The sequence below is a fragment of the Rhipicephalus microplus genome, chromosome X (assembly GCF_043290135.1).
Source record: "Rhipicephalus microplus isolate Deutch F79 chromosome X, USDA_Rmic, whole genome shotgun sequence".
NCBI classification, from domain to species: Eukaryota; Metazoa; Arthropoda; class Arachnida; order Ixodida; family Ixodidae; genus Rhipicephalus; species Rhipicephalus microplus.
In genome coordinates, this window is record NC_134710.1 from 53,506,566 (window position 1) to 53,521,744 (window position 15,179).

The 15,179-nt window shown below is 43.8% G+C and overlaps 1 protein-coding gene across 3 annotated transcripts in view; it reads left to right on the forward strand.

Annotated features, from left to right (window-relative positions):
• Positions 1-15,179, forward strand: part of Spn (protein phosphatase 1 regulatory subunit spinophilin) — a 165,786-nt gene that overhangs the window by 19,580 nt on the left and 131,027 nt on the right. For all 3 annotated transcript variants that reach the window (XM_037427158.2, XM_037427159.2, XM_037427160.2), the window contains exons 6-7: positions 529-799; positions 4,891-5,023. In XM_037427158.2, the coding sequence (XP_037283055.1) occupies positions 529-799; positions 4,891-5,023 (404 nt within the window). The remainder of the gene's footprint in view (positions 1-528; positions 800-4,890; positions 5,024-15,179) is intronic.

Below are 15,179 nucleotides of genomic sequence, written 5' to 3' on the forward strand. Positions count from 1 at the left end.
CCATCATAGGTTTTTAAGAGGAAAAATCAAGGTCAAGGTTTCATTTTAAAATTTCGTACCAAAACCTCACGGATTTCAAAGTGTGCTTTTCGCATTTTGGTGACATTGGCTCAACGATACTTGGTATGTCAAAAAGAACAGTTTACATAGTTCATTTTTGCCCATTAGGAACTATGTAAGACCTACGGCACACCTTTCAAATCTATGATTTCCAGGAATTTTGAGGCGGTGGTGCCACCCACATTTTGTTTTTGTGTGTTCTCTTGCATACCAAGTGTCTTCTTGTGGTAAGCGTAGGAATTTGGATAGTGTGAGAGTAATTTACTGGTACTGTAAGTGTCTTCTTTAATGTCCATTTAAAAGACAGTGTCAGTGATAGTAGAGTCTCAAGCATTTTATACAGTGAAACAACTTGACAGAGGTATGTTTTTTTGTTTTTTTTGCCTGATGCAGTTGTAGCAGGCTTTGTGAGACCATGGACTGGCTTCGCCTAGTTGGTTGTAGAGCTGGTTTGTGTTTTTGTTTCAGCCGCCAACAAGAGATATTGAGTGATGAAGAAGCGCAAGAGGTAAGACGGCTGCTTGTGTTGCGCACACCATCGCCAACGGTGGCTGAAGATGAGAGTCGGCCACCCAGCGTAGTGCTGGTGGAGGAGGAGGGCGTCGCCTACCATGTGCTGCCAGATGGACACTTCTTTACTGAACAGCCTGGCCTGGCAAGCGACGACGAAGAGGAGCCATATCCTGTGCCCTTTCAGCCACGCCCGTCACGTGTCAAATTCAGCACTGAACCCATCAAGGTATACATTGAAGGGCCATTGTCTGTGCTAGGCTACTACAAAAAATGATTTATACTAAACTTGGTGACGTAGCTGACCTGCTTGGGTTGAAAGTAGTTTTTTAAATAATGTAGTAGAAGTTGTTAATGCATCTAACCCTAGTGAATATAACAGGATTGTTGTCTCAGAGTGTAAGGGCTGGGGAAACCTAACACATCAGAGAGGTTTTACTGTACTGTATGCATTTGTTCTCTGTACACTTTTGTGAGGTGAGTGATCGTTTCTTGTCCACATAGCAACGAAGCAGCTCCACCTGCCTGTGTGCTGGGGCTTAGCCATGGGGGGTTGGGGGGTTCAAGCCGTTCCTTCCACCTCAAATTTTAGATTTTGCACGTGTAATACCCATGCAAATGTACAAATGCATGCGCAAACGTAATTAAAGTATGGTTGAATCCTCTCCCCCCTCCCCCATAAAAAATTTCTGACTTTATTAGTGGCTATGAGTGCTTATCCTGAGCACAGCGGAGCGGATAGTACACCGTTGTCCTTAATAGTATGTTGATATGATAAAAGCCTGTTCATTGGCTGATAAGTACTTCACTATAGTGAAGAAAAATTTTCAAAAGCTTCTGGCCTTCTTTCTTCATTTTATAATTTCTGAAGGCATTGAAACACAATACCCCCTTTAGCGGTGGTTTTTGTACACAAATTGTTTATGCTAGTTATGTCCACTTGTGACTTAAATAGAGCAAGATATCTAACTCATTAGGTTAACTTGACTTTCTCCATAGTGAATGCTTTAACCGGGGTGCAATGGCTACGCCCATTGCACCATTTTGATAGAATTCCCCATTCTTGCGCCATGCTGCGCCAAAACCATGAAATTTGCTCAAACTGCGCCACGCTGCGCTGAACTGCCCGACCAGCCTCGGAAATTTTTTCAGTTGCGCTAATTCCAGTTAGACATGGCGGCCACGTTGGCTATCTGCTTGCAGTTTGTGTCATTTTCAGTTGCGCTAATTTCAGTTAGGCATGGCGGCCACGTTGGCTATCTGCTTGCAGTTTGTGTCATCAATCAATCAGTCTAAGCGCGCAGACTCTAACCCTAAACCACGGTGTAAAATATATTCCAATCAAGTCGGGGGCACTCGCGACATGCAATTGAATAGATAAAGTAATAAAGCCCTGCGCCATCGGTTCGCTGATCGCTGCGGATACCTGTCGGTGGGACGACGCAACTCGAAAACAAAAAAGCATTGCTGTAGCCACCAACGCTTTGCAGGAAATATGAACTTCCTTGTCATGTAACGTGGCTATGACATGTTAGTAACTAATATGCTGCGTTTTCCATGCTCAAAGAGACTTGACGTGCGGTGAAAGTCAGTGTTGCCGACGACCACGTTGGTTGCCACAGCAAGGGCACATGTAAACACATTTTTCTGTCTTAAATTGTGTCTCGGTGATAGATACTCGGTGATAGATACTCGGTGCCATCACTGGGCCGACTATCGAGCGCCTTTGTTAAATTATCTCATCGAACGCGCCTTGCAAGCGAGACAAGAAGTTGTGCCCTAAACCAACCCCATCGCGAAAAAAAATGAGGGGGGGGGGGGGGGGTGTAGCGGTGTTTCATGACTAGTTCTAGCTCGTGCATGACGCTGCTGCTAAATCTGCCTTCTCCGCAGTACACCAGTGCTCTGCGGTGAAGCAAATTTTGATTTTGAAGGGGCTATTGGCGTTAATCACTGGACACCGCACATTTTGTTTAAACTACTCATGCATGTGTTCGGTGCATAATTGTGAGTACTAGTAGGATTGATGACGTTTGAACAAGTTACTGGCAATTTGAAGCTATGTATGACATTTTTGGTACCCTAACCAAACTGTGTCAGTTTTTATTTTTCCGCCACCCTTATGAATCCCTGAATTTCAAGCTCGCCAGCTTGGTAGATCCACATTTGAATTCGCAGTCAGACGCAGTAAATGCTAATGTGGAAGTTATCGTTAGTTGCTTAAGGAGGTGGTTTATAATACTAATTTTATTGAAACAGCAATGCCCTTTCTCCCACTGCACGATTTAGGGCATGTTGAATGATTTGTACATATGTTTTTTCTAAATGCAAGACTTCTTTTATACTGCGCCAAATTGAGATTTTTGTGCTCCAAAAGTAACATTTTGCTGCTCCGAAAATTGCTCCAAATTCTGTTATGGCTGTTGCACCCCTGCTTAACCATAGCCTCAGTGTGCTATGTATGACTTTAGAGGAACAATTGAGAGAGAAAATGATTTTTCGTATATTAAGTATAATTTCACAGTATTGAAAACACCACTGTTAATACGATGCGACACTAGTTAAGTGAACAAACATGTGAAAAGAAAATGAGGGGGTAGGCACCATCTTTAGATTCCTGCATTAAATGCCACTATTTTCATGCCATTTACTGGGTTCTAAGTAGTTTCTAATTGGTACAAAGGAAGTACATTGTCATCTGTGGGTGCCATATACCTAACATTGGGTGCCATAGACATAACAAAGTTTCAGAACAGTTCATCAAGGTCATGTCTTAAAAATACGAAAAATACATTTTGGAAGGAGCACCGACATTAAATTCTGAAGGTGAGATAATGAGTGACATAGAGTTATGTGGAGACGTGCACAACATTTACAAAATATTATGGGAAAATATAGCCTATAACATATTTAAAATCTAATTTAAAGTGCATGCTGTGTGACTGAGCGAGATGTGGAGCCCCTTGCGATGCCGACATCAGCGCAGCGGTCGGCGTCACAAGAGGCTCTGCAAAGGGCAAACAAACCTACGTCACAAGTTTTTCTTGGTTGGTTGGTTGCGCTTACGCTATCTGTGATTTCTCCTGCTGTGCTTGAGGCTTTGCATGTGCCCCGTTGGCGTCACAGTTTTGAGTGATCATGTGGCCAGCTGTGTTTAACTTGCCGCCAGAACTGCTCCACCGTAGCACGGTGCTCTTTAAAACCGAAACTGAAACATGGCACTCTAGAAATGTCTTTAAATAACATTTGCACAAACGAGGTTTCCTTCTGTCATATGTGGGTCACAAGCTGCCTATTGCAACGACAACGAAAAAAAAGGGGGCAAAATTTTTGTGTGAAGGGTTCATGAAACTCGTGATGTCACGCACAGAAATCTCTGCGCAAAATTTAAAAATGAAACTTCAGCCTTTATTTTCTCCGCTAATATACTAAACCTTGATACAAAAAAACCTGGATATGATGAAATATCAGTTAAAATGAAGTAAATGAAAAATTGTCTTGCACTAAGTACAATGCTAGGAATTAACTTTTATAATGAATTTTCGGATATAATGAACTTAATTGTATGTAAGATGCAACTTCGTTATAATGAGGTTTGAGTGTAATAAACTTATGATAGTGAAACTTATGACATTAGATTTCTTAGACTGCAGTTTCTAAATCTAAACCAAGTCGTTATTTCACTCTAGTGTCCCTTTGATTGATCACTGATAAAGAAACTATGATGTTTGAAGTGCCGCATTCCACCAAGAAAATTAATTCTATTACTTTTCTTGAAATGAATACCACTAAAAACTAATTTGTGCATATTTGGAGCCTATGATTCTACTCTTTTTATGTTGAAATGGAACTTGACTTACTGCAGAGTAACTAGAATTTATTATTGAAACTCTCGTGAAGCAGTATATTTTTTCATCTTTTTATTGTAATGTAATATTCAGTTCCTTAGAAATATATGTCGATGTGACACATTTTTAGACAGTGCATCATAATTCACCACTGAATGGGATATATATATACACTGCAGGCACACAAAAGGTTGCATTTAATCAGGCTTTTTGGCTGAGAACCTGTGAGTGTTACTCTGGCCAGCTTGTGCTACTCTTCTGTATGCTTTGATCTTTATCAGCATCGTTGTGGTCTATAAGTATTTGGTGCTTAATCATCTCTTTATCTGTGATGCTAGGAGACTCTCCAATTGCTTACAGGATTATATATGTGAAAATTCATGAAGTTTTAGGGGCACTTCTGTTATTATCATTGTGCAGCTTAAGTATCTTTACTTATTGCTGTTGCTGCTTTCTTACATTTTATGTGTAGGTTTTCAGCACACATTCAGTTGACGAGTATGATAGACGGAACGATGAAGTGGATCCAGTATCGGCATCGGCAGAATACGAGCTTGAAAAAAGAATCGAAAAGATGGATGTGTTTCCTGTTGAACTTGTAAAAGGTACTTTTCAGCGTACTTTTCTTTTTATTTCCTGCCTATTTCAATCGCTTCAAATGTGATACAGCTGAACCTGTATAATGAAAAGGGACGAGGATCACACAACAGATCACTATTTATGTGTAACTTGATATGTAAAATATTTTGCTTGTCGGAAATATATTCAAAGGGATATTACAGCTCGTAGACACACATTCATTATACAGTCGATACCGGATATATCGAACTCGGACGAGATCGTGAAATAGTTCAATATATCAAGAGTCCGAAATATAAAATATGCATATTTAAGGCCTAAATTGAAGAATTTTAGGCCTCGTAAGTCGCGACAGGAGCTAACATAACGATTCGCTCAAAAACAAGAGGCGAACTGCAGGTTACCCCACTTTATTTAGTCCGTAAACTTGCCTTGCTTCTTGCACGCCGTCAAGTTCCAGTCATCCTTAATATCATCGAAACTTTTCAAATAAGTGAGCTTAGCTCCTTCAGCCGCAACTTTCATTGACGCAGAACGCCGATGCAAGCTTTGTAGTGCAGCAAAAGCTTAGTTAACGGCAAAAGCGAAGGCGTTGGCACCTTCATAACTGCGTGGCTACAATTCCGCGGTACCGGCAACAGCAGCCAAAATCTCACCATCAATGCAGTCGAAAACATCGTCATCTGTACCGATGAAGTCACTACTGTCCGAGATGGTGCCTGGAAACGCTGATAAGTCGCAAAATTCACTGAGGCATCATACGCCGTTGTCAGCAGTCATGATGCACCCGAAGTCGTCATCTGGCCCGCAAGGAACGTTTAGGACAGTGTTATACTTGACGTCGCTCCAAGTGCCAGGCATAATTTTTATCTCTACATGTGGGTCAACGTTCAGTTCAACTCCCGAATGAGGATTTATCAGGAACGAGGTGAGAATGCCACAAGGTGCAAAACATGCAACGCCGAGTTCGTCGGAGTTCTCTCTGTAGACATGTTGTCGATATCGATGTCACTGTGGCTTTGTAGCTGGCAGCCGTTGCTTTTAGCGGCTTTGATAAGAAACAATAAAAAAAGCACAGCCTCCGAGACACGCGTTCTGAAACCAAAAACACTTAAAAAATACGTCGAAAGGTTGCACACATCTCGAAGGCCATGCTTTTCATGCTCGCATGCCAATGTGTGCTAACAAATAAGGAAAGGAATGCGAACGACATGCGAACATTGCACTGAGATCACCGAGTCACTTTGCATTCCCTTTCAGTGCCCTCGGCAATCTGTCTTTTGGAAAGCACTATGCCCGCGCGATAAGACCTGCAGATTGAGCATCAAACCCACTGATGTACACGCAAGTGCCGCGCAACGAACCAGATCAGCGCGATGAAATGACACCATTTTTTCGTCGCCTGTGCGCGAGAAAGGATTGGAACTTGTTAGAACCGTGCTTAAAATTTATCAATATTTGCTAGGAAAAATGCACTTTCTGGGATTCGGCGCGGCGCAGCGTTCGATATAGCGGATGTCCCGCTGTGCGGGAGTTCGATATATGGCTGCACCAATCCCATACTTTTGCATGGGAAATTCACGGGGATTTTTCAACTGTTCGATATAGCCAATAATTTTATATATCCGAGTTTTATATATTCGAGATCGACTGCATGCTCGTCCGATATAATGGGTGTTCAAAGTTAAGATTTATGATTTTTTAAAAATTAGATGCTCGTAGGCACGTGAGAACCACTTGTGCAAATAAGGTAAGCAGCCAGGCGGCAGAAAGTTAGATGATAATGATCACTGTCAGCTGCCCAATCAACTAAAATTTAATAATTAACTTTTTACTGGCTGCGGTAAGTTGGCAGGTTTATATTGAAAAAAATGTAGGTAGTGGTGTTTGTACACAGTTTCAGTTGTAAGATTTTTTCTGCACGCCTGTGCTCCGAGATATCCAGCTCCAAAGTTTACATTTCCGATGGAGGCGGAAATGTTGTAGGCCCGTGTGCTCATATTTGGGTGCACGTTAAAGAACCCCAGGTGGTCAAAATTTCCGGAGCCCTCCACTACGGCGTCTCTCATAATCAAACGGTGGTTTCGGGACGTTAAACCCCACAAATCAGCTCCAAAGTTTAATTCTCTTTCGCATGATTACGCATGCAAGAGGGTGAGGGCCAGCACAAAGCTCCCCCCTAAAGGGATGCATCTGTTGTGTGCACTGTTTAGTGTGTGAAGAAGGTGGAAGCGTAGGCATACATGATAACAATTACCCTTGCCCTCTCGGTTGGCGAAATCAAAAGTCGAAGAACCCTTGCAAACGGTGTCGTAACACCCAACTGCAGAACCTCTAACAATAATGCAAATACCATGGCAGAATAAGGGTGTGAGCGGAGAATCTGGATGCCAGTGCACGTGTGTAATAATGACTAGAGAAGCGTGTGTGGTTGTTGCCTGGGCTACGGGAATAGCGTGACTGCTGATGTCTGAATAATGTAACTTCTATTGAAATCAAGAGCAACAACTCCATCAATAATAACTGAAACAGTTTTATCCTTGATGTCCCATATTTTTTACTGGTACATAAGCTCATTTCGGTCATGCACAAATCTCATCGAAACTCATCACCCCTCAAGATGTCAATGCCCCAAAAAGTTTTCAAAATGCCTGCCTTTGGCAGCAACGCAAAGCATAAACAAATCTCGCGTTGACTCAATGACTCGGCGCACTACTTCTGCAGGAATACTCGCACGGGCAGATCTTATTCTGTTCTTCATGTCATTAACAACGCTAGGCTCTGTTGCTTAAACTCGATCTTCAACGTAGTCCTAAAGGAAAAAGTCGAGTGGAGAAAGGTCAGGAAATCCTCGTAGCCAAAACGTCGCTCCTGCTCGCCCAATTCACTGTTGTGAAAAACGTCTGTCCAACCAGTTCTTTGCCCAGGTAGAAAAATCTGGTGGGGCTCCATCGTTCTTAAACCATACTTGGTGCAGGTCATTCAGGGAAAGATTGCAGACAAGGTCATCAATGACAACACCTAATATTTCTTCTGTATACACCTTTTAGTTCGAGTTGTCCTCAAAAAAGTGAGGTTTGACGATCCTGTCCTCGAGTATGCCGCACCGCACACTCACACTCCTGTTAACTCGATGCTTGGGCTGCCTCAGCCAGTGTAGGTTTTCTCGTGCCCAATAATGGGCGTTGTGAAGATTAACACTTCCATTCCGGCGAAACCGAGCTTCATCAGTCCAAATTATTCTGTGCAAAAAGTCATTTTCTTAATCAGTTTTGATGAGGCCCCATTGCAGAAGTCAACTTTCCTTTCAAAGTCCACCTCATTTAGGTCCTGATGAAGGTAAACGTAATATGGATGGAACTGGTGCTTTCTTGGAACATTTGGGACTGTTCCGACGCTGCAACTGCACTGATCGGCAGTCTGTCAGATGCTGAGATCTGGCATTGAGGTTGCGCACGCGACATCGATTTCAAAGTCTTCATCGAAGATTGCCTTCGTAGTCCGTCTTGGAAAGTGGACAGAGGCTGTTGTGCGAAAGCGTAGAAATAGATTTACGAAAGTGGGCCTTGCTTGAAGGGGATGGTGTGGGTGGCAAGACCATCGCTAACAAAGCATTGCCATTAATTTCAGCCATTGCAAGCACCACGTCTACTTTTTCTTTGGTAGAATACCTCACGCCAGAAGCAGCCATATTATTCAGCGGCCGAGAGGGCAAGGGTAATTGTTATCATGTATGCCTTCGCTTCCACCCTCTTCACACACTAAACACCACACACAACAGATGCGTCACTTTATGGAAGAGCTTTGCGCGAACCCTCACCCTCTTGCATGCATAATCATGCAAAAGACAATTAAACTATGGAGCCGGATATCTCAGAGCACAGGCGTGCTAGAAAAAAACTTGCAACTGAAACTGTGTACAACCACCACTGCCTACATTTTTTCAATATAAACATGCCAACTTACTGCAGCCAGTAAAAGGTTAATTAGTAATTGGGCTGCTGAGAGCGATAATTATCATCTAACTTTCTGTCCCCCTGGCCGCTTAACTTATTAACAAGTGGTTCTCACGTGCCTTTCAGCGCCTAATTTTTAAAAAATCATGAAGCTTAACTTTGAACACCCGATATACTAGGGCTGGTGTGGGCAATATGCTTATTATTGTATTTTCTAAACTTATTGGACCTAGTTTTTTTTTTTTTTTTTTCAGGCAGCCTCTTATATCAACACTTTTTGCAGCCCCATATGCATTAAAAGAAAAATGAAGAAAGCACACTCACATATAGTTGTTGACTATGCCATGCATAAAGATGGAATTTTTGCCTGTGATATAGCAAGGTGTAAATGTGAACCTTACCTATCAATTTGAACTAGATTACTACTGGTGCATTCTGTTATATTTTGAAGTTAAACTGTGGCATTGTATTAGTCATTTAAAAAATATGCAAAATCTTGTTCAATAAGGATTTTTTTTTTCAAGTATTCAAGGCATTTTAGCTGTTCAAATTTAATGTTAGCAAATTATATCAAAATAGCATGCACAAAACTGAGATGCAGGTATTCTCTTTCCCTCCTGCAGTGCTCAGGAACAGAAAAGATGCAAACAGTTTTCATGTTCTGGTTCCAGGTCATCCATTGCATGGCTTCTTTACAGAGGCTGATGCTGTGGTAGTCGCACTAGAAAGCACCTGCCTTCCAGCATATGGGGCTCAAAGACCTTGAGTAGGCTTATGTGCTATTTCCACATTTCTAAATTTTAGTGTCATGGTAACTTGCCATTCATTGTGAACGCCTATAAATCAAGCCACATATTACTGTCATAATGCTGTTGCATATATATGCTACACTTCCACACGGTGCATGTTTTTTAACCACTTTAAAGCCATATGACATACATTATATCATTCTTGATCATTTATCATCCATGGCGCTCTTTGGCCGCACTTGGCCCTTGCGTCATTAAAAATCACGTATCATCAATTTGTGAGAACAGATGTTTTTAGCAGCATGTTTACCATTAAATGACTCTAATCAGATCAACATTTGTAGGTTTGTTATCTTTTTTTATTACAGTACTATGCTAATTTGCTTCTCTAATTAGCGGTGTGTTCATGTTGCAGCGTGTTTTTTTAATTTTATACAAATTTTTTGTGAAAGTCCCATGACAGTCTGGCTACTGTTGTTTTCTCACACAAACTCTAGTCAAGGCAGAAATACTATGCTAATTTGCTTCTCTACTTAGTGGTGTGTTTATGTTGCAGGGTGTTTTTTCAATTTAATACAAATTTTTTGTGAAAGTCCCATGACAGTCTGGCTACTGTTGTTTTCTCACACAAACTCTAGTCGAGGCAAAAATACTTTGCCACATCTAAATTGAAATGACGAACAAAAACTTGTTAAGGGGTGGACGTGGCAATGAGAACTATCTTCGTTATTAGTGAAAATAAAGGGATGGAATTCGGCATGCAGATGTTGTTTGTTGTGCTGATATGATAACTGAAATTGGTTTTGAGCTATTTAATGTAGTTTTTGAGTTACAATTTTGGATAGACTCTTATGGTCATTCAAAAGTTAATTAATTAATTAATTAGACACAAATTCGTCAACATTTTTGCATACGAACATCCACAAGGGTCCATTCTGTGCCGTATGCTGTTGGTTTACTTTTTAATAATTCAGTGAACACATAGAACTTGTTTTAGAAATTACATTGTCATATTGTCTTACTAACAACTTTTACAAAAAGCCATTTATAAAGATGTGTATAATGTGCAAACAGATATGACCAGCTTTACGGCATTCACAAATGTCTCGGGGCCTAAGTGCAGAAAGCGGTATGGCTGTATCTTAGTTTGTTGCGAAATCGCACAGGGATGACCGACAGCACCTGCTTAAAAAAAAAGAAAGCTGGGAAGATGGAGCCTTAAGAAAGTGGAGCTAGAAGCCAAGCACACGAAGCTCTGAAGAGAGCTGGCTTTATTTTTCATTGGAGAAATGCAGCTTTGTGGCTATCTTGAGCTTCGTTCTGTCCTCTGTACAATGATGCCATTATGGAGATACTGTGCCAAGGGAAAACAGTAGATTTACATTTTCTAAAGCCCAATTTTCACACAGCTTTTGATGACAGCCCAACAGTAAAATGCTTGTTTCTCAACATCTACTACTCATTTTGGTCTAATATTTTGCCATGATGCAAAACATGGACTCAGGATTGCAGAAAAAATAATTAATTGAAAAACTGAACATTTTGACCAAATTTACCATTCTCATTGCCACGTCCCCTCTTAAGGGGGGACATGGGTCTTGGCAACGAAGAACCGCCAAAGAAATTAATTTTTCAGTTTGGTGATTTTCGTTATCTTTATATCATCCTGCCAGCAAAAAATGAACACGAAATGATGCGTCGTTGAGCCAAAAAATGTCGTGATTATTCATCTCAGCACTTGGTTTCGCATACGAAATCGCCGAAAACAGTCCCCTTTTGTGTTGCCCGAATCGCGCTAACCACTGATCGGATCGCGGCCATCTTAGTTTCGTTTGAAAGAGCTTCTGTCGGGCTCGCTTTCCCGCCAGAAACAAACCTTCAATGCTGCAGCCAGTCTGCGCAACAAGGGAAAAACAAGTGACAAAACCGTGCGGTATCATTGGTCCATAGCATTCACGTGAGTGAACAGCGGCTTGTGATTGGAGCGCGGGGACTGGCAACACTGGTGATCATGCGCACGCGGCCGCAATTCGGAAGTTTGTCACCGCCATTTCGGAAGTTTTGTAGTTTTGTGATCGAAATCGAGATGCCGAACCGTGCTCAAAAGTTCCACACACTTCACAAATTCGGCAACCAACGGAAAGAATGTGCTGTGCCACCCAAGGAGTCATGGCAGCCAGCGCAGGCTACGTCGGCAGGGCGGAGCGGGACAGGAGACCAGCAGTCGCCGCGATGCAGCAGCCCGACACAAAGGCAGCCTTCGATCGCTACAACTTCTCGGGGGCGACATTCGCTCAGAGTGCCATAAATCATTGCAACTGCCGACGAAGATATCTGCACATCTCGGCGGAAGAGCGCAACGGATTCTGCGACGAATTGACGTTGCAACACAAGCGATCGCGATGGTGACCACAGTGCCGTTGGAATTAGCTGATTGCAGTGATACTTCAACAAGGCGCCAGGAAACAACACCGCCGCTTGTGATTATAAGACAGCAGAGAATGCTGCTGCAGCAGATCTCGCAGCCGGAGAAAGCGTGGCGGTGACTGTGACCGCTGCCTGCAGTACTTCAAGTATGCGCGATCGAGCTGCGAGGATAGATGCGACATTTTTGACATCGGCTGACCGAGAACTCGTTGAGTGTTGCGCCCAGCAGAAAGAAACAGAACTTTCCTTGGTCTCGGCAACCTATTGCAAAATCAGTGTTCTCGCGAGTCAGCGCGACACCGAAAGTTCGTCGGCCCCGACGTATACCATGGTTGATCTCGACATGGTGTACGTTTACTAAACGAACATTCTGCCTGTCAAGTGTGCCGTGGTCAGTTGACCATTGAACGCGACGTGCGTGAGTATGGCATATCCGTTAAGCTGAAGCTTCACTGCAGCAACTGCGGAGAAGTTGGTTCGAAATGTAGCTCGTGACGGGTCGGTGGCAGCAGTAACTGCAATCCGTTCGTAATCAACGTTCGCACGGCGCGTGCAGTTCAGAGCACCGGAAATGGTCAGACAGCTCTGAATGACATCTTTGCCGCTATCGGTGTTTCACATCGGTGCCTTCACCCGAAAACGTACCAAGAGTACTTGAAAATGAAGCTTCAGCCAGCAGCAACGAGAGCTTGTGCCGAACATTTGACTAAGTGTGCCACAGTGGTAAAAGGGCCTCTACAAGGACCTTAATTTCAGCAACCCCAGAAATATTGCCATCTCTTTTGATGAAAGTTGGCACACGAGAGGACACACCTCTCACATTGGAATAGCCACTATGATAGAAGTTTTTTCAGGTTATGTGCTAGACGTATGTTGTGCTGTCTGATTTTTGCCTCGACTGTGAGTGTGGTCCAAAACCCGAGAGCCCAGAATACTCTGAATGGAAAATCAAACATTCATGCCAAAAAAATAGCTCATGCAAGGCTGGCCAAATGGAAGTAGAGGCAGCAATGATTTTATTTCAGCACTCCCTTTCGCTTCATGGCCTCAGGTACACCACCATGCTTTGTGATGGATACAGCCGGTCGTAGAGTGCTGTCAAAGAAGCTAAGGTGTACGGCTTCATAAATGTTGAAAAAGAAGACTGCTTGAACCATGTGCATAAGCGCATGGGGACTGTACTTCGGAACCTCGTGCAGAAGCACAAAGTGCATTGGTACCAAGGGCCGCCTCACGGGTGACCTCATCACAAAATTTACGAGTTATTATGGCTGGGCTTTGAAATCGCATTCTGGGAATGTGGATGAGATGCACAAGGCTCCCTGCAGGGGCGCCTGTGAAAGCAGGCGTTTGGTGCGTAGCGACACCACGGACCCGAGCTAATGGGGGAGTTTCGACTCCCTCCCCTGCCTAGCCGTGCGTGGCTTTGCCGTGTCCGGGGAAAAGGGAATCCTGGGGGTTGAGCCGACGTCGGGTGATTGGACTTTTGAGGCCTCCCGGCAGAGGCAACACACCCCTTTGGCCCCGGCTTCACGTAGACTGCACCCCTGGGCTGACCCACCCAGGGGAAATCGGCAGTCGCCTTTTCCTATCTCTCTCCCCTACAACTTCGTCTTTATCTCTCACTTTTGGTCTGTCCTGTCTACTTATCTCTTCTGTTTACTTCCAATTTTCCTGGCGGCAAGGATGAACCCTGTGCAAATAGCCTACCTTGGCCTAAGCGCATTGGGTTATGGCAGTGTTGTACGGCTGACGTCTGCAAGCTTTCAGCACCTGCAAACTTGCAGCGTCTCCTTGTTGGGCTCCGTGATGGGTGGCCGCCAACGCTGCTGAACAAAAGTAAGACCGGCATGCATGGTGCATTCCCCCTACCGTCTGATCGTACGGGCCTAAAGCGGGTACGCACCGATGACATAAATTTCTTCAACCAGCCAATAGAAACATTTCCCCACTTGCACGTCATTCACTGTGAAAAAAAACGGAAAGCAAGCCAGGACCGTATCTCCTTTCGTAGTTGCCAGGTGTTTTACTGAAACTGTCGGGGCTGGATACAAAGTAACCAAAACGGAGACCTTCTCCTCGAAATTCGGGACAAAGCACAATTTGTAAAGCTAGACAGCCTCTCAACGTTTGGTGACGTACCGATCACCATAACACCACACAGATCTATAAACATCACTCGCGGAGTGGTATCTGACACAGAATTACTTGACCTGATCGAAACCGCCCCGCCACGGTGGTCTAGTGGCTAAGGTACTCGGCTGCTGACCCGCAGGTCGCGGGTTCGAATCCCGGCTGTGGCGGCTGCATTTCCGATGGAGGCGGAAATGTTGTAGGCCCGTGTACTCAGATTTGGGTGCACGTTAAAGAACCCCAGGTGGTCAAAATTTCCGGAGCCCTCCACTACGGCGTCTCTCATAATCAAATGGTGGTTTTGGGACGTTAAACCCCACATGTCAATCAGACCTGATCGAAACTGAACTTTTGGAGGGGTGGAAGAGCCAAAATGTCACTAATGTACAGGGAATTATCATCAGAAGAGATAATAAGGAAACACCGACGAAACACCTAATACTCACGTTTGCATCCAGTAAAGTACCAGAATCTATTCAAACAGGGTACACGAATACATCTATCAGGCCGTACATACCAAACCCTCGTCGTTCCAAACCATCTATCAGGCCGTACATACCAAACCCTCGTCCAATGCCAGAGGTATGACCATGGCTCTAAAACCTGTCGTGGTCGCCAGACTTGTGCACAATGGGGAGTCCTAGGTCACGTGTCTGAGAACTGCAAACAACCGCCACACTGTGTAAACTGCGAAGGAAACCATGCCGCATATTCACGCTCCTGCACATACTGGAAAAAAGAAAAAGAAATAATTACATTGAAGATGAAGGAGAACATTTCATTTAAGGAAGCACGGCGAAAAGTCGCACCATTCTATGGACCTACATACGCTGATGCGGCGCGTCAGTGGGCACCGCCGCACCAACCTTCGCCACTCCTTCGGCCCGCGCATACGGAGCCGGCGGTTGTGGCACCTG